The 24,514-nt window shown below is 36.9% G+C and overlaps 1 protein-coding gene across 8 annotated transcripts in view; it reads right to left on the reverse strand.

Annotated features, from left to right (window-relative positions):
* Positions 1-4,860: 4,860 nt before the first annotated feature.
* maptb (microtubule-associated protein tau b) overlaps positions 4,861-24,514 on the reverse strand; it is a 48,666-nt gene continuing 29,012 nt past the window's right edge. For 4 of the 8 annotated variants that reach the window (XM_079871521.1, XM_079871518.1, XM_079871520.1 and 1 more), the window contains 7 exons: positions 24,309-24,372; positions 22,769-22,819; positions 22,281-22,513; positions 19,197-19,278; positions 18,393-18,499; positions 7,495-7,634; positions 4,861-6,647 (listed from right to left, as the gene is read on the reverse strand). In XM_079871521.1, the coding sequence (XP_079727647.1) occupies positions 7,509-7,634; positions 18,393-18,499; positions 19,197-19,278; positions 22,281-22,513; positions 22,769-22,819; positions 24,309-24,372 (663 nt within the window). In that variant the 3' untranslated portion in view covers positions 4,861-6,647; positions 7,495-7,508. The remainder of the gene's footprint in view (positions 6,648-7,494; positions 7,635-18,392; positions 18,500-19,196; positions 19,279-22,280; positions 22,514-22,768; positions 22,820-24,308; positions 24,373-24,514) is intronic. The other 4 variants (XM_079871517.1, XM_079871514.1, XM_079871515.1 and 1 more) reach the window with 1 other exon arrangement.

Below are 24,514 nucleotides of genomic sequence, written 5' to 3' on the forward strand. Positions count from 1 at the left end.
AGCCTAGACTCTGCCCACCCACCAGCTTTCAGAAACTCCTGAAACAGCAGCAACGTAGACGGAAAGAAAACCAACAAAACGAATGAAAGTCCCTGTTGTTTGATATTCAAACATCAGTCAATTCTTTCACAGTTTTTAGTGAATTGTATGGCGATATATATAGACCTGTTTTAATTCAGTCTTTCTTTTGGGTCACTGGAGGACAAAAATGTTTAGGAAGATAAATACAATTAAAAGCAAGAGAGATTAGCTTGAGTGCTAAACCAAAATAAGAAGCTCCGAAACGTATCGTATATCGCAGAAGAGCACTTCCCCCTTAGCATGCTGTCGTACTGAGGGGCTCAGCTTGCATTGTGTGTGGTTCTCTTCCAGAAGTTTTCCAAAATCCCACCTAAAATTACTCGTTCAGCCTTGCAGTTTATACTGGAGTGATAAAACGCAAAAAATAAAGCCAATAATAATGATTACCAAGAGACTTGCACGAAGGCGCCAATTCTCTCTGTGAAAGCACTTCATTTTGAAATCTTTCCACATTCCCTTTTTTATTTTGAACAGACAAACTTCCTCATATATAATGCCTGGGAATTGCATAAATCACAATTTCTGGTTTAATTTTTGTCCCGTGATCTCTTGTATACCATGGTCCGTATGTGCCCCATTTCTGTCAACGTGACGGAGATAGCAGGTGCCTTCATCACAGCCAGGAGATGAAACTGCCATGTTGCTCTCATGCGCTTTTTAAACACCACCAAGTCTGATTAGAGCACTTAATTGGTCTCTCTTGCATGACACTATTTCCAGGAATCCTACAATCAGCACCCGAATAAACATGCACAGGCTGCTGATATTGGAGACTCGACTGCACTCGCTGCTTTCAGCATCGGGGAATGGCCCTTCTCGTGTGGGCTTGCGTTAGTGAGTTTTAAAGCACTTGGCGGTACTATGCATGACCAGGTTAGTCCAAAGAACATGCAGTCACTCCAATATAAACTGGAACTTTTAATATGGTTCCTTCTTTTATCTCCCAACCCCGTGGAAAAGAGCTCTTCCATTGATTGGTCAGGTCTAAACTCTGTCTTCGTTTAATACAACAATCTGCAATACTTACAGCCATCATCAAATCCCGTAACTTGATTTATGATGAGTTCTAGCATTAGCTGGAGTGCTTGACAAGAAAGGATTTGGCAAAATTTCATTCGTTGGCTCCTCGGTTGCTGTCGGTCACAGCCCCGTTTCTTTTTTCTTTTTTTTTTCTTTTTTTTCTTTCATTTGGTAACAACGAGGAACGATTTCTGTCAGTTCCCCAGTCAGCGAGTCACTGCTTGCAGCTCCTTCCTGTTATTTTAACTAATATGAATGTAATAAAGTCTAATAGCGGACACCAGTTACTTAAAAATTTTATAAGTAGCTTCTCTGTATCTGTTGTCACACGAATCTAGCTATTGTAGCCATTTGTTCTTGTTTAAGGGATGTCATGTAAACCAGAAATCCTTAATATATTCCTTTTTTATCTCACTGGAGCATAACAGCATTCATAGTGTCAGAGAAATCTCTTCTTTTGAGGTTGTGTGGCAAATTGTAAGGGGACCATCAACGACTGTCCCATTTCCTGCTGAGAAACCCGCCGCCCCTTTCATTCTTTATCATTAATTATGGTTTTATGTCTCTCTCTGTGGGGGTCTGTGTACTTATCAGGCAAATGTACCATAAGGTTTGACTAGCTTTCAAAAGCCAATATTGTATCGTGTGAGTTATTTTCATACTTTGAATTTCCAATGTGGTGAATGAGGGTTGGGTGAGTCTGGTATATCCTTTAGCATGTAATAGTTTGTACAAAACAACAACAAAAAAAAGTTTATTTTGTACATACCTTGTTTGATTCTTTACTGTGTTTGATGTTCAGGCTGTAGCTGTCCTGATTGTCTAGGGAGAAGACACATGAGAATATTTAACACTTTCTTTATGCAGAGGCAACAAGAAAAAAAAAAAGTTTATGGATGATTGGCCGATCGGACAGACAGGCAACGTTTGTGCTTCTCAAATTAAAAGTGAATTATATTGTACTCAAATGTCTTCTGTCTTTCTGTCGTACTAGTGAAATGTTTTCATCAGGTTAATAAGAAGCAAGATTATTCATTACAGGTCTCTGCTTGGATCGCTAAGGATTTGGATTGGACTTTCCATTTTTTTTTTTTACGTATTTTTATAACGTTAAACTTAACCCAGATTCTGTTACAAATTTTTTCATATATTTTTTTAAGAATGTTCAAGGACAATGGAGACAGTTAGGTTACTCGTGTGCACTGTATTCCACAGATAGCTGGATAAAGGGCCACTCAAGTAAAACTATCAGAAACTGTAGAGAAGGAAGCTAAAGAACACTAATAAATGGGAGGGATAAAAGATTTATTTTTTTTTAATTACTGCAGAAAGTCAATGCACTTTAGCTTCACTGTTTAGCATGATTTAATCTAAAACAACATTTAGATGAAAATGATTTCAGATATTATTGTTGATTTGACTTTTCTGGAACAATTTTGGCAAAATTTGATCTTTGCCCCGTTCAGATAGGTAGTAGGTGTTGTACTTTCATGACTTCATGGACATTGCTGGACCGAGTGAACCGACTTTGAAGGTGCTCAATTGGAAAGGTACATCTAATTATTCATTATACTGACTCCTAGTGGCAATAATGCAGTATCAAGCAAAATCTGTAGCATTTAGTTACAAATAGCTTTAGAATGTATTCTATTCGTCATGAATGCGCTCCTCTCTGAGCTAATAATCGTCTAGTCACGTGAGGCTCAATGAGTTTAACCCCTTCGGACCCTGCGTCCACTGGATGGACATCACGTGTTTTGTGTGTGTGCAAACCTTGGTGCAGGGATGAAGTCGGAGCCCTCGAGATTTTTCTATAGGGGTTTTCCAATTTATTAGTAAAATAAAGCCTGTGGTGAACATAAATTATACACACCCATACTGAAAACAATTATTATTTTTGAAAAAGTATTTCTAATAATTACATGAGAGTAAACATCGGATCAACTTGGATGTTTAAGTCATTTCAACTTAGATTACATTAAACTATCTTTTAAAAAATTAGTTGGATCTTGTGTAACTTTAAAAAGTTAAACTTATTTTGATGAGTTAAAGCAATAAAAAAAAACAATGTCATGACTTATTGATCATGTATTTTTTACAGGGTGTGTATTTATGCATATGTATACACGTGTGTTTGGATTCATTTCTACAGTGAAGAGCAAATATCAAGTAGGTATTTAAAAAAAAAAAAAAAAAAAATCAGGTCTAAGAGGTTATAGTTTTCAAAAATGCTATTTTTATCTCTTTCCCGCCAGCATTTAAGTTGCAGCCACCGCCAGTGTTTCTGATGTTTCACAAAAATGTAATGGGCCCCTAGAATATTTTGTTGTATGAATATATAAACATGTAATATATTAAAAGAACAGCCTTTTTATTCTAGCTTCATGCATGAATGTGGGTAAGTTTCATTAAAACAAAGAGCTAAAAAAAATCACGTTTTTTCAAAGACTACAAAGTGCATAACCAATGCACCCTAACTCTTCCAGAAGATTCGTATTAGCGCCCCCTACCGTATAACAGTAAAAACACGGAAAGCCGGAAAAGTCTGTGGCAGGGAAAGAGTTAATAGGCTATGTTAATCTTTTTAATGAAGAAAAATGAAATTTCCTCCAGAGAAACCCGCCAACCCTTTCATCTCTCTGTGGGGGTCTGTACTTATCAGGCAAGTGTACAATATTTTGACCAGCTTTCAAAAGTCAGTATTGTATCGTGCGAGTTGGCAAGACAAAAAAGAAAAAATGACACACTACCTTTAAACATAGCTATCTAGTGTTCATAGCGCCTCACGTCCATTCAACAATTTTGAGGAAAAAGTAATACAGCCTTATTAAAAAAAAGAAAGAAGAAAGGGCACATAAAGCAGTTTAATACGGACTTTATTTCCAAATTCACGTTTACAGCAAGGAGTATCAGTGTAAACCAATTAATAAAACACATTACGATAAGGACAATCACAACTGTCAAGCTAGAATGAAGAACTGCGATGAGAAGAGCAGAGGCGGGAAATGAAACGGAGGAGAGAGAGAGAGAGAGGCCTCAGAACTGGTTAACAGATTACAGAACCGTTTGAAACACATCTAAAGGGTAGAATTACTAAGAAGGTCTTATCCTGTGCCATTTTTAAACATTTCATCTGATAAGTCTGTTCTTCAGCTTAACCCACACGTCTAAATGCTCAGGTTTATGTTCGCAGCATGCTGTAAAGAGGATGTAGTGTTGGGTTTACAGCAAACAAGCTTCTCACAGGGTCGTGTGGCACTAGGCAAGACTTTTACTTATATTGGATTCTGAATGCAAATTTTACCCTTATTTACCTATTTGTTTTGTTTTTTAAAAAATGCAAGATATACGTCTTAATGAGTAATGTAGTTTGAGGCAGCTCAATATGTCTTGTCAAATCAGTGCATTCACTTTCAAATGAGCATAAAGCTGCAATGCACCGCAGATATTAAATAAAAAGCTTAGTGTCAGATCATCTGAACGCATTCGTACATTTTACATCGTCCACACAACACTATTAGAAAAAAAGAGTGCAACATAAACCTGTATTTTAGCAGGTAGCTTTGTTCCTTTCATCTTCCTCCACTTTTTTTCTTTTTTTTTTTCTTTCTTTCCATGTTTTAAGACTAGTTAAACGCTCTTGAAGTCTAGTAAAGGTAGTTATCTAAACAGCTGGACAGGGATGTGGTGACTGTGGCTACTATATTCAAGACCATGGATGAAGTCTATTGCATGCTGGGAATGTGCAGCGTGTGAGCATTGAAGGCTTTAATACTGAGGGAAGCATGGCTATGTTTTAAATGTCCTGCATCGTATTTCAGACCAAATGAATCAGCTCTGTGCAGCTGTACATGACTGAATCTCTCTTAAACCAAAGAGAATCTTTAAAACATAGCCAGTTTTCTGAAATGTAGCTGATGGACACTGGGAGGCACTGTCAGCTGTCTGTTCTCAATGCCAGATTTCCTGTAATGAATGTTGTTACAGATATTTTATTGAGTGATTTGAAATCCTCTTGGTCCATTCACACATTCTTTGGAACAGCATTTTATACACAGAAGCTGAAATCCATCAATACAAAAGCATCGTTACCATACAGGGAGGATTAGCTCATGAAAAACCGAGTGATTCCAGTTAGATGGTGCTTGTGCAGGGCAAAACTACTTCAGAGCTCAACTATAAGGATGACATGGTTGTCTGTGGCTGGAATTTCAGGAATTGTCACTACATCTTATATTTAGTGTCATATCTTTTTTTATCATAATCATAGTCTTTTCTTTTCTTTTTTTGCCTTTGTAAGAAAAATTGTAAGAATAATGCAATGGTAGATAGAAAGTATCAGTTTTGCATTATAATACCATTGTTTTCCAACAAAAGTTGCATGTAAAACATCAATTATTTGCATTAAATGGTAAAAAAAAAAAAAAAAAGATCATCTCAAATTATCCTTATTGTTGAGCCCTGTACAACAGCTTTAGTTCAACGTTTTGTATGATTTTGTGTTGTTGACATTTGCTTTCTTTTCTGTCAAAAGAGTCACTAGAGGCCAAGCAAGACGATTTCCTTCAGCGATGCAACTTCCTGTGCATTCATCATCAGGACAGATAGGCCTGGAAAATATGCTGAGGTGAAGTATAGATGCAGTTTTGAAGAATAGGCAAAGTCCGGTACCAAAATTTCCAATTCATAATATAAGACTGATCTGAATAATTATGTCTTATTTTGCTTTTATAAAAGGAATTGAACAGCTTTGAATGACTGTAACATGCACTATAATGGCCTCTGACCGATTTTATTTAAATAATTATATAGCATGCCTTAAATTTGTGTCCTTTACAGCCAGATTGCCTCAAGTTTTACCTAAGAGCGTTTGAAATGTTCGCTTCCTGTCAAATTCACAGCCATTTTCATTAACCGCACCCTCCAAAACATGTAGCATGTTTGCCTTCCTTACTGCTGCGAGTGCATAAGTTATGTTAAAGAAAAACATTCACAATAAGGCAACGAAGCAAATACAACTTTGAAAGCAAATGTCATTGTTGTTTCTTTCAAAAAACGGGGCATTAAACGAAACAAATCGGGCTACTCAGTGCTGTAAATTACCATTTGGGTCAATACACCACCAGCTCCTTTCAAATTGTAATTTTTTTTTTTTTTTTGATGACACTAAGCCAATAACATCAATACCCGTCCCTCTGTGCCTAGAGGCAAAAATTATTTCACGAGCAGACAAGCCGCTGGGACAACCTTTAGTTAGGAGAAATCCGACAAGCACCTTATTTGAAAGGACTGAAGGAGGTACATTTTTAAATTGATTTGTCAATCGCCGCTCACAGGCCTTGTTTAGCGAGGGAGGCCGACACCTGATCAGCTAGCGTGGACAGTTGTGGGGAGTCGGTCATGTTGATGCTGCCGGAGGAAGACACATTGCTGAGGCGGCGGGGCGATCCGTCCGTGGAAATGTTGGGGGACTTATACACGATCTCAGCGCCGTGGTCGGTGCGCGCTTTGGCTTGCTCTCGGAAATTTAGCTTGTGGCTCTCAATCTGATGGGAGGAAGGGTAGAATTTGGATTAAGTAGGATGGATATGAACAATTAACAGTTTTTTTAAGATAAAGCATACATAAAATAAAGCTAAAGGTTATGTGAATTGTTTGGGGTCGGTAAAAAAAACTTTTATATTTGAATATATTTATTCATTTATTTGATCAAAAATACAGTAAAAACATTACAATTTAAGATAACTGTTTTCTATTTTAATCATTTATTAAAATGTTATTTATTCCTGTGATGGCAAAGCTGTCATTACTCCTGTCTTCAGAGTCATATGATCTGGTGATTTAGTGCTTAAAATACATTTATTATTAGGATTAGGATTCTTTGATCTTTAAAAACAAAAAAAGAGCATTTATGTGAAATAGAATTTTTTTGTAACATGACAAATATCTTTGTCACATTTGATCAATTTAATGTTTCCTTCCTGAATAAATGTATTCATTTCTTTAAAAGAAAAAAAACTTAAAAGAGAGAAAGGTCTTGTGTCTGTTAATTCATTTGCAGAGACCACTGAAACTGTAAGGCTGCCCTCTAGTGGGCCTCCTGTACATGGACAACTTGATGCAATATGGTAAGATGGGTCTTGTATAATTATTATATTTAATATAAACCTGCAGCACTAGTCTTCTTATAGGGATTAATATATGCCTTTTGCATCCATAACATGATAGGGTATCAGAAATTTACCAAAATATGGTGATTAAGAAGTAAATGCACAATTGAACTGAAACAATACAGTGCTCAAGAAATTATAACTAGCACAGAAGGACATAAAAGCCATGTAATGGTGACATGTCAGTTAAATTGACACTTCATAATTCTAGTAATATACTTACTGAAGCTCTCTGACTTAAACCAGACTGTTCCCTTCAGTGGAGGGAAGGTCAAAGGTCATGCCCACATCATTAGAGTGAACAGCGTCCCCATTAGAGGACTCTTTTGCAGCCTGCGGCTCTGCTTCCTTCCCCTTCTCACTCTACAGTTCACAGAGTTATGGGTAAACAAAACAAATTATTGAGAAGTTGGGTTGGGATGCAAATTATGAAATGAGGTTATGAAGGCAAAAAACACTCACACAAAAAAACAGGGAATGCTGGGAGAAGGGATGAAGCTGTCTTAAAGGATAACTGTCGCCAAAATGCAACCTAGGGTCTTTTTGTTAATCTACCCGAGGTGAACTTTCGTTTAAAAGTATAATTAGAATGGAAACTCCACTTTTAAGTTTGACCGTATTTTCGTTTTCGGTCAAATTGCCTTTTGAATGGGAGTGCTTGGGGCACTTCTATGACAGCATCAAAAATCGCTATTTTTAAAACGCTAAGAAGGCTCGACACAACATGAAACTTTGCTCGAAGTATCACCAGGGGCTCTGCATGAACTCGAGCATTGAGAACATTGTTTGTGTACACAGAGTTTAGTAAAAAGAAAGATTTTGAACAACTCACTCTAGCTGTGTCCGCCGGCATTTTGACAGACAAAAACAGTCGATCTCCGAATGCAACGTAACAGGGAGGAGAGTAAAGATGGAAAGCTCCTAAAGCTTAGTTCCATATAAATTCACGGATAATTTGTTTTGTCGTTAGTGAAAATCAATATTGACCTTGTATTTGAAAAAAGATCCTCATTTAAGAAGCAATCCTAAAATTCAGAGTCAGTTCATTCACATTCGGAGATCGACTATTTTTGACTATCAAAATGCCGGCGTACACAGCTACAGTGAGTTGTTCAAAATCTTTCTTTTTAGTAAACTCTGTGTACTCAAACAATGTTCTCAATGCTCAAGTTCATGTGCAGAGCCCCTGGTGATACTTCGAGCAAAGTTTCATGTTGTGTCGAGCCTTCTTAGTGTTTTAAAAATAGCGATTTTTGATGCTGTCATAGAAGTGCCCCAAGCACTCCCATTCAAGAGGCAATTTGACTCGAAAACGAAAATACAGTCAAACTTAAAAGTGGCGTTTCCATTCTAATTATACTTTAAAACTAAACTTCACCTCGGGTAGATTAACAAAAAGACCCTAGGTTGCATTTTGGCGACAGTTATCCTTTAATACTTATTATTACTTAAATATTTCCAAGTAAGAGTGCTGATCTGCCTTCCGTACAGTATGACATTGTTAAAGGGTTAGTTCACCCAAAAATGTCTGTAATTACTCACCCTCATGTTGTTCCAACCCCGTAAGACTTTCGTTCATCTTCGGAAAACAAATTAAGATATTTTTTATTAAATCTGAGAGCTGTCTCACTCCTCCATAGGCTTCTATGGGATCGAAACTTGACGGCCCAGAAAGTTAGTTAAGACAATGTTTAAAATAGTCCAAGTGACTACAGTGGCTCAACCTTAAGTTTATCAAGTGACGAGAATACTTTTTGTGCGCAAAAAAAACAAACAAAAATAACGACTTTATTCAGCTATTCATTTTCTTCTGTGTGGGACCTCTGAGTGAGTTCACGTAGTCTAACAGAGCAGCGCTTCTGGGTTGTACGTCACCACGGAGGCTCACTATTGGCCGACACTGACTCGTGTGTGATGCGTGTGACGTACAACTAGGGCTGTCACGATGTTAGATTTTTCACACCACGGTTATTGTGGCCAAAAGAATTCACGATATCGATATATCGCGATATCTATAGAATCTATGGGGATGGAGGGGGGTAGTTATCAGTCAAATTAATTTTTACTTTGTTTATATAGTTTTTCTTTTTTACCCAACAAACATAAGGATACTGATAAACACAAAGGCACATGCATTTTTACTTCTTGCATACTCAATCTATGGCAAATTTTTGTGAAGGAAGACAAGCATGTGAAGCTGTAGCGGAGATAGCGTGGGTCCATGGGTGCGGCCGCCCAGGGCCCCGTGCCAATTAGGGGCCCCTCAAACGCCACCGATCTTGCGTCACTGGACAGGAACGGGGCCCTCGCGTGACACATTGCACAGGGCCCTGGAAAAGTAACATATTGCCGACACATTAACTGTAATTATGAGCCCGAGTCCGATTTAGACCCAACCATGTTTAATACGTGGGCCGTTATAACCAGGGGCGGCGCCAGATAATTTTTTAACGTGTGCTAGATATATTATATATAAATACTTTAAATAAATTAGCAAAAATTGGCCACTTAATTTTTAATATTCAATTATTTTAATGATCACAATTAAAGTATTAATTTTATTAAATTGAACAAGCACACATTCGGCATCCAATCAAATATTATTAAAGATTTATTATTAATAATAATGTTATTTCAACACAATATCTCGTTATTTAGACATAATAACTATAACATAACTACAGGCCTATAGCTTTAGCGAGCATATTATCAAAGGTACTAGAAAGAATTCTGTTGGACAGATTAAATGAATTTATTAACACCACAGATAACCAATTTGGATTCAAAGCTAAACATGGCACTGACTTGTGTATATATGCTCTAAAGGAAATTGTGAACAAATATAGAGATAAAAACTCATCAGTTCTTATGTGTTTTATTGATGCTTCTAAAGCATTTGACCGTATAAATCATGGTAAATTGTTTAACAAATTAAGGCAAAGAGGGGTGCCTAAGTATATTGTGAGAATTTTGGCTTACTGGTATGCCCACCAGACTATGCAAGTGAAATGGGGCAATAGTGTCTCTGCTCTATTTGGAGTTGGCAATGGAGTCAGACAAGGAGGTATTTTGTCACCTGCTCTTTTTAATCTCTATATGGATGATCTGTCCAGGCAGCTAAGAACCTGTAATACTGGGTGCATGATTGGTAATTCAATAGTGAACCATATTATGTATGCAGATGACCTTGTGATTTTTAGTCCAAGTAGTGCCGGATTACAGCAGCTTCTTAAAATCTGTTCGGTATATGGTGTGGAACATGATATCAAATATAACGCCAATAAGAGTGTCGTCATGATCAGTAGAACTAAAGATGATAAATGTTTGAACTACCCTGATTTTAAATTGGCTAATAATAAGCTTAGTGTCTGTAATAAGGTGAAATACCTTGGTCATTTTATCACTGATAAAATGACAGATGATGAAGATATTTACAGGCAATGTCGCATGATGTATGCACAAGCCAATATTCTTTTACGTAAATTTAGGGCATGTACGGTTGGTGTGAAGATATCTCTGTTTAAAGCATATTGCACACCGTTCTATACTGCACACTTGTGGTCAAATTATAGAAAGGCAAGTCTTTTAAAATTGAAAGTGGCATATAACGACGCAATGAGAATGTTACTCACAAGACCAAGATGGTGTAGTGCAAGTGAGATGTTTGTGGTTGCAAGAGTAAGGACCTTTCATGCTGTTTTAAGAAACCTAATGTTTAAATTCATGTGCCGGCTTAATGGGTCACAAAATGAAATAATAATGGGCTTAACTAACATACGGCTAAGTACTATACGCTACCAATCCCGTATGTGGAAACACTGGTATAATTGTCTCCTGGTAGAACAATGATCTTCTTTTTAAATTGTTTTATTTATTTTATGTTATTTATATATATATATATATATATATATATATTTTTTTTTTTTTTTTTTTTTTTGTGTGTGTGTATGTAGGTATGTGTGTATGCATGTGTGTTTATGAGCTTGTACTTATGTATTGTTATGGTGAGATGTGGACCTTGAGTCTGTAATAAAGTTTTGATTGATTGATTGATTGATAATATGTGTGCCGAGTGTGCGTGCAACAAGCAAGATGTGTAAATCCGGTGACACGCGTGCACTGATTTTTATTAATAAACTAGTCTTTTCTGTCTGTGTCTGCTGCAAAGATGAAGTTGACGATCGCCATCTCCGTAGTGAACGCGCCTAGAGAGACATGCACCTCTTGGATTACATAATCAGAGAGTAGCCTATTTCTTTTCATTTTGAATTGTTTCGTTTAAAGACATTTAAAGCTTTATTTAGATATATTTTTCATGTCTGAGTTTCGGTTAATTTATGATGAAAAATTGGTTGATGAAAAATGTATTAAAATTAAGATACAATTTATACAAAACGAAATTCACTTTAAATAAAGGCTTTCTACAAAACTTAAAGGGCACCTATTATGCAAAATTCACTTTTACATGGTGTTTGAACATAAATGTGTGTTGGCAGTGTGTGAGCAAAACCACCCTAGAATGATAAAAATCCACCCAGTAGTTTTTTTACTATCTCAATAAATCATAAGCACTGTCTCAGAACACCCTGTTCTAGATTTTCCTCATTGTGACGTAGAAATGAGCTAAGCCCCACCGACGTGATTTGATTGACATCTGGTTTTGGCATAGACCCCGCCCTCGGTGATCTGCATCCTCCATTGTTTTCAACAACAGCCGGTAATGTCTCCTAAGAAGTGTGTTGTGGGATGTAAGAATGGACATACTAGTCTTCACTGACATCAGAGCCACTGAAAACGCAGCGGATGGATTTTATTTATGAAGAAAAGGCACCACTTAAACGTCCTAAATACGAGATTCATTTTCTGACTGACTGTTTAGTGAACGAGGGTCAAAGTTAATCCTAGAGTGTGGATCGTTTCAGTTCGCAATCCAACGTCACCTCCAGAAAAAGTAAGTGTATTTTATGATTTTTGAGCAAATAGTTATTTCAATCGATGTCAGCAAGTTCAACAACAAATGCGTCTAAAGCTATTTATTGTCGTCGTCATAGGATGTCTCAAACAACGTCAGACAGTTTTATGTCACGTAGGCATTTTTTTGCAGCATTTACAAATGTAAATAAATTAAGGTCTGCTCTATCTCCATAGACAGTAGGCTATATTAACGTCTATCTCCCTCCCCTTAAGAAATAAATTAAAAAAAATTCGTTTGTACTTCACAGTAGTGTGTGTGTGTGTGTGTGTGTAGTTTCAAAAAATTGCGCGAACATTATCACAGTTCGTGTGTGTGTTGCACATCCATAATGGCAAAAGGGACGCGATTAAAACTTTGTAAGTACAGAAATGTATCAAATAACCATTCCGAGACGTTTAGTCCATTCTCATTCGTGTTTATTCTGTGCCGGAGTCTCTTCATCATCTAGGTCCAGCAGCAGGGCGGGGATATGCAGCTCATTTACATTTAAAGTGGTACACGACAAAACAGCTCTTTTTAAAACAGGCCCCAAAAATGACATTTTCAAATGGTTATAATAAATTAACTGTGGCGTATTTTGTGCTGAAACTTCACAAATGCATTCTGGGGACACCCAAGACCAATATTACATCTTCTAAAAAGGGGCATAATAGGTGCCCTTTAATGAAGAAAATTAAGTTTAATCATGTCTGACCCATTAACAACATCATGTCTGACCGACTCCATGTCTCCCGATGCATCCTATCATGGTGTTCACTTTTCATAATCAACATAGATGAAAAAAAATAACATTATAATATTTGAACAAATATTAATCTAAATGCTCTATAGTAGGCCTACATACTCTCTATTTGTACAAATTGCTGCAAATTCAAGTTAATTCTCGAATTAATTTTCAAATTATTGAAAACAATAAACATACCACTTAAAAATATATAAATAAAATATATATACAGTTGTACTGCAGGCTACATTATTACATATGCATTCATCAGACGTTTTTTTTAATGGTTTTAATTTTAAAATGACTTGGGCTGAGTTTCCCGATAACATTGTCTCTTAGCGCGCTACGAAGACTCTTCCTAGGTATAACTTAACTGAAGGTATACCATAGGCGAGTCGGGTGTTCCCCAAACCATACCTTAAGAAGCTGCTTAAAGGTGCCCTAGAACGTAAAATTGAATTTATCTTGGCATAGTTAAATAACAAGAGTTCAGTACATGGACATGACATACAGTGAGTCTCAAACACCATAGTTTTCTCTTTCTTATTTAAATCTCGTTTTTGAAAAACACCCCTGAAAAACAGGCGAATCTCCACATAACACCGACTGTGATGCAACAGTTGGGATCATTAATATGTACGCCTCCAAAAATTTGCATATGCCAGCCCATGCTCAGTGCCAGGTGAAACTGCACAGCCGAATCATCAGAAGTTCTGCAGGTGAAGAAACAAGCAGGAGGAGGATCATAGGGAAAATGGCAGATCTATCTATAATCTATCTATAATCGGATACCGCTACAGTTTAATTCAAAGTTGTTAGTTGCTCTGCCCATTTCACCACGGACTGTTTTTCTAACCTGGAACAATATCAAGCAGCCAGGCATCTCTCGGCGTCTCAAACAGACGAAGGGGGCAATTTCAACTAACGTTATATTCCCGCAAGCGGTAAGTAGTGATTTTATTAACGATAATTTACACTGTGTTATCTAGATCCAGCGCGATATTGTTTTTTCCTCGAGAGACATCGTGGCTTGCAAACGAGCGAACGAAGCATGGCAGTTGCTCAGTGTTTGGATGTACAAATGAACACAAAAGTATTTTTTTAGTTCCTTCATCCGAGCCTCTGGAGAACCAGTGGGTTATGTGAATTTCTGATGTGTAATTGTTCGACAGATAATCTTTCTCTCAAAGTCGTTCAACACTGTTTATGCATCAGTAAATCGCGTTGCAGTGATAAGATCTTCATTCACGCGATCAACAGGCTGTCATCTGCTCAATGCTGGAATAAATCTAAATACTTAAAAAACTTCTCATGATTCGTTAATCCCGATAGCTGTAATAGTAAAAACGTATAAAAGCTGTAATAGTAAAAGTTTTCCAGATAGCTCTACATGTAATGCCAGATATTTCATATGCAAGCATGTCAGCCAATCACAGCAGTGGGCAACAACACTGAAGTCTCTCAGCAGACACGCCCCCTCAAACAGAGTGTTCAAATCAATGGATGAAATTAGGCTAGGAAATATGCCTTTTATTTCTAAATTATAACAAATTTTGATCTAAAAAACATACTAACATTATAAGGGCACCCCAGGAAACATTATAAAATAATAAAATAATCCATTCTACGGCACCTTTAAGATATACCTTCTTACGTGCGACGTTACCCGGTGCTGTCCGTGGCGAAGGTGCTGAATCGGTTGATATCGATGACTCGAGAATCAATTATCAATTATATATAATAGTTGAAATTGCATTTATTAGGACTCATGGGATATTATAAAAAAATAATCCAAACTGTAATAGCCTAGCCTACATATTTTAAAATTGTATATTGCTGCTGTGATAACCATTTCAATTTTTTACGTGCTTTCATCTCTTTCCCATTTTTGTTCGCTGAGGTGGAGCTGCGATGAAATCTTGTTCTTGTAAATAATTTCCAGCATTTCAGTAATAAAAGTGTACATCTTACGTACGGTGCTCGGCAGTGATAAAAAAAAATCTCTTCTTGTAAACTCTTGTAAAAGATGTGGATTCAGGCAGCAATTAAATTACCACAAAACCTGTTTGTCAAAAAACAAACATTTTTGCACGGGTTGAGTGAGAAAAAAACACTGATATTATGGATTCGGACGCCACTAAAATCACCGACTTACCCCGTAAATGTGTAAAATACCGGACGAGCCCACAAGAAACAATATTAGCGTCCGAACAGAACTTAACTGACAGTAGCATATGTTTTCGCTGGCATTTAAAAGCGCTCTTTTATTAAATTAATAATATAATATATATAATAATATAATTAAAATTCTAACAACAATCAGTGTAATGACAATTTTATTCTTTGCATGGAAACACTTGAATTAGCCTAATTGAACACTGTATGTGTGTATTAAAACTTCAGAATTATATTCGTATAGACCTGCAACAGTGATATTGGTGAAGCTAAGAGTGGTCCAGACCAGCCTTCCGAACATATGACTTACAGAAAGTATACTTAACTAAGAACGTTTCAGGAAAGGTACATTATAAGGTGTAACTTAAGAACGACGTAGTGTTAAGAAGGTTTCTGGAAACCCAGCCTTGGTAGCAGAGGGCCCCATGATGAAGCTCCGCCCCCACTGTACTGAGAGTCTAGCTCCGCCCCTGATGTGAAGTTTATCTGGTTTCAAACTAAAGCCAAACACTGTCTGAAGGTTTCCTGAAGAACTGAAAAGCTCTTAAACCTATTGCCAATAAAGTCATGCAGATAGCAGATTTGAACAAAAAAATCAAGTGCAAATACAAATACAAAAATAAGATGAGTAAAGAAAACGGGGTTCTTAATTTTAATAATCACCCTTTATTAAATATATGAACACAGAAACCCCGTTAACAGTTAATGTCACGTTTCCCATTCCATGACTAGTAAAATAATAGCCGCAACAACAACTCGAGGTATCGCACACCGGACGCGCACTTTCTCAGTTTATGGCCAGCAATATCATTATGTTTAAGGACATTATAGAATTGAGATAATGTCTCTACTATGTTATTATTATACTGTACAATTAAATACAATAGTTGCTGAGTCTGTGATCTGAACACTTTACTTCAGAGGCAGAGCGTCCGTTAACTGAATGAATTGAGAATATCACCTGAAAATCCGATAACATCAGCAATTTTCATTCAAGCAGCTGATTTCTGTAAATAAATGTAAAATTAAATGTACAGTATATTGCAGCACAGGGTGAAATCATTTAGGATGATTTGAGACAAATATAATGTCAATTTAATTTAAAACTATGTAAATGGCGCTCTGTGTCGCGGCAGGATTTTGAACACGGTCCTGAGCCGTTGCTGGGTGCCGCGGAAGCCGGTGTGTACGTTAGCCTACACTCATACAGAATGTGTTCGAATTTTAAAGTCGTGGCGCTGCGCTATTCGTCCGGTGTGCGACCACCTTTAAGGTGCTGTTTTCTTTGAAGCCAAAGAACTCTGTTCTTATTACTGGTGAGCTTACTTTTTTCGGGTGTGGACAGAGTGTTTCACTCTAGCTCCGCGGGCGCGTACGAGCTCTGCGTTGTCTTCTTATTTGACAGGTGTCCGCGGGTGCGATACTGCCATCTGAGAGGTCAACCAGGTACTGGCGCTGGAGTATTTACGTGTCATGTTATCATAAGAGTCCTATTCATTTTAAACATTGTGGTTATCGCCAATACCGGTATATTGTCACACTCAAAATTAACACGATGTCGATATTTCATACTTTGAATATCACGATTATCGTCAACACCGGTATATTGCAACACCCCTACGTACAACACAGAAGCGCTGCGCTGTTACACTACGTGAACTCACTCAGAGGCCCACACAGAAGAAAATTAATAGTTGAATAAAATCGTTATTTTGGCGTTTTTTTGCACACAAAAAGTATTCTCGTTGCTTGATAAACTTATGAAACTTAATTTTTGGGTGAACTAACCCTTTAAATTTTAGGGGATTTGGTGAATGTCTTTGTGAATTCTCTTTGAGTCATGAAAAAGTTTAATCTGAGATCAGTTCCATGATTTTATATAGGCTTATTAACTTGGTACTTTATTTCGATGGTCCACTTTAGACATTCTACTAACTATAAGTAACTTTGCAACTCCATGTCAACTAACTCTCATTAGAGTATTAGTAGACTCACTGCTTTATATCTGCTAACTCTTTATTGTGATGCTCCTCCAACAAACATTCAACTGAATATAATTAACTTTGCATATATAAGTACATATCAACTTATTCTTAACCTGAACCCTGACCTACTGTAACAGTCTACTAATACTCTAATGAGAGTTAGTTGACATGTAGTTGCAAAGTTACTTATAGTTAGTAGAATGTCTAAAGTGGACCATCGAAATTATAACCATTAACTTTTATCTGCTAGAAATAGTTCTTAGATCAGCACTCCTAAACGATTCCTGAATGTGAACACATGAAAGCAGCACTCAGCCAGCAGTTTTAGGTTATGTGTGATAAAAACAGACACAGAAGCAGAAAATTACTGCAGGGAAAAATAGTTAGCACTAAGAAAGGGAGCATTAGAAAGTGTAGTGATCTTGAAAATTACTGAAAATATGTTCAGTAGAGAGAGAAGATGAAGGAGAGCAAGATGCCCAGATGCTTTTTTATCACTCAGTAGATCCTGTGCTGTACTTTTAATCATCTTGATTCATTGATTATGTAAATATATATGTAATTCATTAGCACCTATATTAATGGAATCGACACCTTTTATAGGCTTTGTTTTTGTGTTGTGATGACTAAATTAATTCAGATTTAATACGTTTTCATAAAGCTGCAACTATTTTCAATTAAGGAGTAGTTCATCATTTACTCACTGTCATATCATATGATTTTCTCTCTTTGGAACACACTGCTTTTGAAGCCCAACAGGCCCCATTCATTTTCATTAATGGAGTAGAGCAGCCAGAACATTCGGATAAATGTCTCCTTTTGTGTTCCACAGAAGACAAAGTCATGCAGGTTTGGAATAACGTGAGGCAAGTAAATGATGACAGAAACATTTAAATAGATAATGGACCATGGGGTAATAAATAACAGTTGCTCTAGATTAGGTGTCCAATTAAAAACAGTAAATCTAAAAGGCAACTCAAAGAAGTTGGTAAAAATCTGTGCAAAAGAAGTACATTGAAGTCTGCCAAGCAGGAGGAAGCATGCTGATCATAGCAAGATCTAACATGAAGGAGATCTTCAACTGAGTAGTGCAGATAAAAGAATAGATAAGTCAAACTGCATCATGAAACATTGTCTTTGTGCATTGTAATATTTTTGTGAATTAATTCTGCATCTATATTACAAATAATTAAACACATTATTGCACATTTGTGACTCCTTTGAGACTTGTGGTGTTGTGCTTAATAAAGTCAAGAACATACCCTTCTCTGTCCACCCCGAGGAACATGTCCAATGTTCTCCAGAGATCCAACCTTTGACTGGGCTTTGAAATCCAACTTCTCAGATTTGATCTCCACATTTCCACCTCCTAAAATACAGATAAAAGTGTAAAACATTTGTAGGAATCTTGGAAAAAATTTAATAAATAATGCTATCAGTCAAATAGAAATTAAAAAGAAATTATATTATTTTATAGTATTATATACAGTGATAAAGGCTATGTCGATTGGCATTGCATTGGCAAGATGTCTTGAAGAACACAGATAAACCATAATATTGTCGCACGGTGTGTAAATTCTCTCTATGTTTAATAAGTCAAAATGTCTCTATCTGTGTTTATTCTGCTACGTCGATCACTGGATATCTTTGTCCACATTATGGATTTCCTGGATCGTCCTACGTTTTATTACTCTTATGGGTCTCACTTGTGGACTTTCTGCGCCCTCCAATGTCGAGTATGATTGACACATAATTACATGTGAGAATTTAGCGCTCCAATAATGCTCACATCGTCCTATTTTGGGTACAAATAGAAAAATATACTGCTCTCTAAAGATATTTGAAGAAAACATACAATAATCCATAAGTTTTTATCTGAATGAGCACACTTTTGGACTAAAAGCCCAGAGGGATGTAAAACACAGAAAGGCGTCAGCAGTTAACATGAAATATAAATACCCATATATTGCGACACAACCGTAATTAACACTATAGTGATATTTTATTTTTTAAATATCATGGTTGTCGTCAATATCACAACAGCCCTAATCTGACTGAAATCTTACCCGGTTTGTGACGAATGTTGTCCTTGGAGCCGCACTTTGCTTGGACGTTGCTTAGGTCGATCTTTTTGTGCACTATCTGAACCTGAAGCACAAGGAACAGATAAGAGTCAGTCATCAACCAGAGGGAATGAATTGCATGCTCAGGCACCTGAGGAGCAGATGATCTGGAGTAGGAAAATGGCCATTAATCACAACAGCAGGGTTCCACTGATAGGCCACCACAAAATGTGGTGATTACTATCTATCTGAATACGTCATAGAGGGCATTTACACTTGGTCTTTTCATGATCAGATGTAAAAATGTGTAAATACCTTCTCAAATAAGATTCAAAACAGAGAAAATTTCCCCTGTCCCAGATCCTGAGTCAGAAAAGAGATTCACTCAATATATGCATCACTCATAGAGTTACAGAGGGAAGAGAATGCAAAAACATCTGATTTACTAAGACAAAATTCAGATATAACTACATTTACATCTGAAGGCAATACCAGTGCTTGTAAGGCAAGAAAACAAAATTTTTGGTCAAATGATCCTGAGAATGAAAAAAGAAAAGAAAAAAATCGCACATCCAAGGATGAAATTATCTAGTCTGGATAGAGTCATTAAGTGTGAGCAGAAATGAGGGATTTGAATATGCTTTGCCAGCACTGTAATAATAACGCACATGCTCAGATTCAAGCAGTCAAGTGAAGATCCATATCCCTTGGAGTTTATTCTGCATATCTGACTACCTGAGACCCCTAACAATCTTCACCATGCATGCAAACTGCACAGCAGCACATCTGCAATGCAGCAACACTAGTCAGCAATCCAGGTGCATCACATGGAGGAACCAAGAAGAACCAAATGCATTGCCTGTGAAGGAATGCTGCAGGCCCTGAACTAGCTAAACCTTCATGAAACTCTGATGGCTTTAGCTATGAATCTGTTCACATTGTAATGTGAATGTTTAGGCTTGGTAGTACATTTTAAAAATAGTATTTTGTCTAATCTCTTAATCTAATTTATTCTTACAGTTTAAAAATAGAAACAATCAACACTGTCTTTTTGACTGTGTGGGTGTTTGGAAGAATACTTGACTTGATGGAGAGCTACTTAAAAGCTTTGACTGGGTAATGGGTATTTGTGTCAGGGTTTCATTCGTTACAAGAGTTGAATATTGACATTGAGTGTACAGAACTGTCTTTGAGAGATTAACATACTTTAAACTGTTAGAAATATACAGCAGTCATTGTCAAAGCTTGAGGTGTTTAAATTGCTAATTTTTGATCATTTCAAAACAGATCAAGTAGAATATCTTATGTAACTTAAACAGCAATGGAGCGATACCCTGAGGGAACTGTTCCAATGCACAAATCATTTTACAGGATATGTCATGTACATTTTGTTTGTGGAGGGGCCTATTTTCAATCAGAAACACAGCTGAAATATAATGCTATATTTGGTTGTTCTTCTCTTTATCATTTTCTACATTATTTTACAACTATATCTAGTGTTAACTGCTTCTAACTACAGTATTTGTCTGAGCGAGTTCTAACCCTACCAGTTACTCGCATTACCACCTCCAGGAATATGTTTGATATTGTCTTTGGATCCACATCTAGACTGAACATTAAACAAGTCAATCTTCTTATGAACAATATCCACATGGAAAAGGACAAGGAGAGTCAAGGGCTATGCCGGTAATCTTGACAACCACACCACCGCGGTGGCCGAGTAGCACCGGCGGTGGTCCACCAAAACAGTTTTTTGTATGTGAATGCTGTTTTACATGAATATTATGACACGAGTGAAGCACAAAGCTTTGTTTACAAAATAAATAAATAGGTTAGCAATTAAATGTTACATTGCAGCCATGGAAACATTTGGATTCATGACGAATGAGAGAGTTGTGCGTGTGCCCATAAATGTAAGCTTTTTAGTCTGTTTTGCGATCTGGTCACCCGATTATCAGATTATTCCACTGGACATGGAATCTCCTGTTTCTTTTCCCAAATCTTCACTCACGTCTCACCCATTTTCTAAGGGGATTATAAACGTTTCTTACTTTGGTTCGCTTTTAAGCAGGCCTATTATATCCACATTCTTTACTGTGGTAAAGTTGAAAAACACTGTAGGAAAGATAGCCTATATTTTTACTTGCACGTCAAATTCTTTTTAACACAGTTTGTGCTAGTTATTAGACATGGTAAGGCACGACAAGTTTATTTGTAAAGCACGTTTCACGCACGCGGTTGATTTTAGTTTCACTTTCTCTGGCAGCACAAAATTAAACATCGCATAAATGTCTTGCCCTTGTGGAAGATAAAATTCGCTCTTCAGACCTTTTACAACAAGTAGAAAACATGAATATATTAGAAAAGAGAATGACTGTCTCTTTCCTGCTCGTGTCCCATATCCCTCTCATAGCGCAGAGCGGTAGGCTATATCACGCGTTTTTGTGTGGAAATATAAAACAAATATTTTTAAAATATTTAACTTTATTATATTATATTATATATAAGTTAATATTATTTACTGTTATTTATTTCAATGCTTTACAGACTTTAGTGTGTTGTTTCATTGACGGAAGCGCTCAAATAAACACGCATGGCTTTTACGAAATGGATGTTTGAGCCTTGTTTATTATTATTTTATTTCAAAATGTATTTAATTGAGGTGTATAGGCCTCTCTCTCTCTCTCTCTCTTATATATATATATATATATATATATATATATATATATATATGTATGTATATACTATATACCTGGTGCTTTGAACTGAACTGCAGATCCCAGGTTCTGCAAAGGGGTTTGTTCTACTGTTAAAGACAGTTTTCTTTTCTGGTGACGTTCTTCCATTTTACAACCAACTTTCCCCAACATGGATAAGCTTGATTATTGGATTTTCTGTCAAGTATCTTCCAGAATCCAAATATCAATTAAACATCTCCACTCAAATATCTATGATGATTGGCCTACTTTCACTTCAGTCTTTTAACTACGCACTAAATCCCAACCAGCTGGTTTTGTTTTCAGACCTTCTAGACGTTTGATTTTACCAGTTGAAAAACATGTTGTCAAACATGCATGACAGAATTACCTTCCCGCCTCCAGGTTGGTGTTTAATGTTCTCAGTGGAGCCGATCTTGGACTTGATGTTCTTCAGGTCAGGCATAGGTGCAACAGGAGCGATCGGGGCACGAGATCTCAATGAACCAGGTGATTTGGGAGGGGTGCGTACCACCGCTACTTTCTTCACCTGCTGTCCAGGGGTGGAGGACCGACTGGCCGGGCTGCTGCAACCACTACGGTCTGGGGTTTTAGGTGAGTCAGCTGACGGTGAAAAACAACAAAAGACCAGAATATTTTCTTCTGTTTTTGCTCTTCTGATTTTCTTTTTACTCTGTAGTTAATTAGCTTAAAGGAAAAGTTTTCACCTTCCAGCCTTTCTTTTGCATGTTAATATGTAACAGCTTTCATTACGTTTTGTGTAGTTTTATTATTTCAGCAGTGTAGATTTTTGGCAGGACCAACAGTATTTTACCGTAAAACTTTTGATTGGCTCCCGCACAAAAGAGGCTTTTTTACCTCTTTCAATGGACCCTGGTCCTGTCTTTCGCTGCTCCATCCGTGAAGCAGCTGTATTTCACAAATCAAAGTGGTACAAATCAGTCACGCAAATTCCCTATAAATAGAGAATCATTCCCTTGGGGGTTTCCAACCCATTTCTAATAGGCAAATATTCTGTACTTCTTGAACACTAGTTAAAGGGTTAGTTCTGTGGTCATTTACTCTCTTATGTTGTTCCAAACCTGTATTAGTTTCTTTTTAGTTTTTTTATCTGTTGAACACAAAAGAAGATATTTTGAAGAATGTTGGTAACCAGACAGTTGATGTAGCCGTTGAATTCCATAGTAGGAAAAAAATACTATGAAAGTCAATGGTTACCGTCAACAGTCTGGTTACCAACATTCTTTCAAATATATTTTTTTGTGTTCAGCAGAAGAAAGAAACTCAAGGGTGAGTAAATGAGGACAGAATTTCCCTTTAAAGGAGAACTCCGGTCAATTTTAACATTGAGCTCATTTTTTTGTACATTTGGAGTGCTGTCAATACAGAGAACAACGACAAACATCGGTGTTGCCTACACCGTGTTATCCTCTTTTTAAAATTTGCACCCTGTTGACTTCAATGGGGCAAGTTTTAAACCTGCTTTTAGCCTCTTAACATCCTTGATGTGTAATTACAAGTGCACAGGTCATGTGAGTGATTCCTTCAGAGTGAACACGGGTCAATCTGACTGCAGTAGATGTGAAAGAAATGGATAAAAATGATGTTATTTAAGCCAGCGCACATACCTGTATTTACATCCTGTTTTCGGTCGAAGTCCAAAGTAATCGATTGTCGAGTTCACGCGCATGATCATAGGTAACTAAACCAATGCGCGTGAACTCGACAATCGATTACTTTGGACTTCGACCGAAAACAGGATGTAAATACAGGTATGAGCGCTGGCTAAATAAATATCATTTTTATCCATTTCTTTCACATCTACTGCAGTCAGATTCACTCGTGTTCACTCTGAAGGAATCACTCACATGACCTGTGCACTTGTAATTACACATCAAGGATGTTAAGAGGCTAAAAGCAGGTTTAAAACTTGCCCCATTGAAGTCAACAGGGTGCAAATTTTAAAAAGAGGATAACACGGTGTAGGCAACACAGATTTTTGTCGTTGTTCTCTGTATTGACAGCACTCCAAATGTACAAAAAAATGATAGGAAGGTGAGCTGACTTTTGCAGTTTACCATGCAGTGAATACACTGAACCACATATACTTGCTTATGAATTTATAATTAGTGCACTTTTGTTTGCATACAGCGATACTGAATGTGGATTGAGTTTATGCTATGGGAGAATGTATTAAAAAAGCTAAATTTGTTATAAATTGTGAAGACTACATTGCCTGAAAGTGCTTGGCTCACATAATAACATTTTTGTTTCCCTCTCAAACTGTCAGAAAGGGAAATTAAATGTTGAGTCACCAAGTACAGTATCCTTCCTTTTCATGGTACTAAATAAAGATTATTGTGGGGACCTTGAAAAGATGCATCTAAAAATCACTTACCAGGCATTTTAGTGCCAACTCCTTGGGGTTTGGCACCCACTGTCTTCGTCTTGGCATCTCCAGCCTAAATATGGACAATTAAAGCAAGAATCAGCTAATAGTATATCTCTTACTTTTTAGAATTATATCACAATTCAAATGCAATAATACACCAAACCATGACAGTAAAATACATTTATTAACTTCTCCTTCTGCTCTAGTAATAA

Source organism: Squalius cephalus (assembly GCF_949319135.1).
Source record: "Squalius cephalus genome assembly, chromosome: 1".
Classification (NCBI taxonomy): Eukaryota; Metazoa; Chordata; class Actinopteri; order Cypriniformes; family Leuciscidae; genus Squalius; species Squalius cephalus.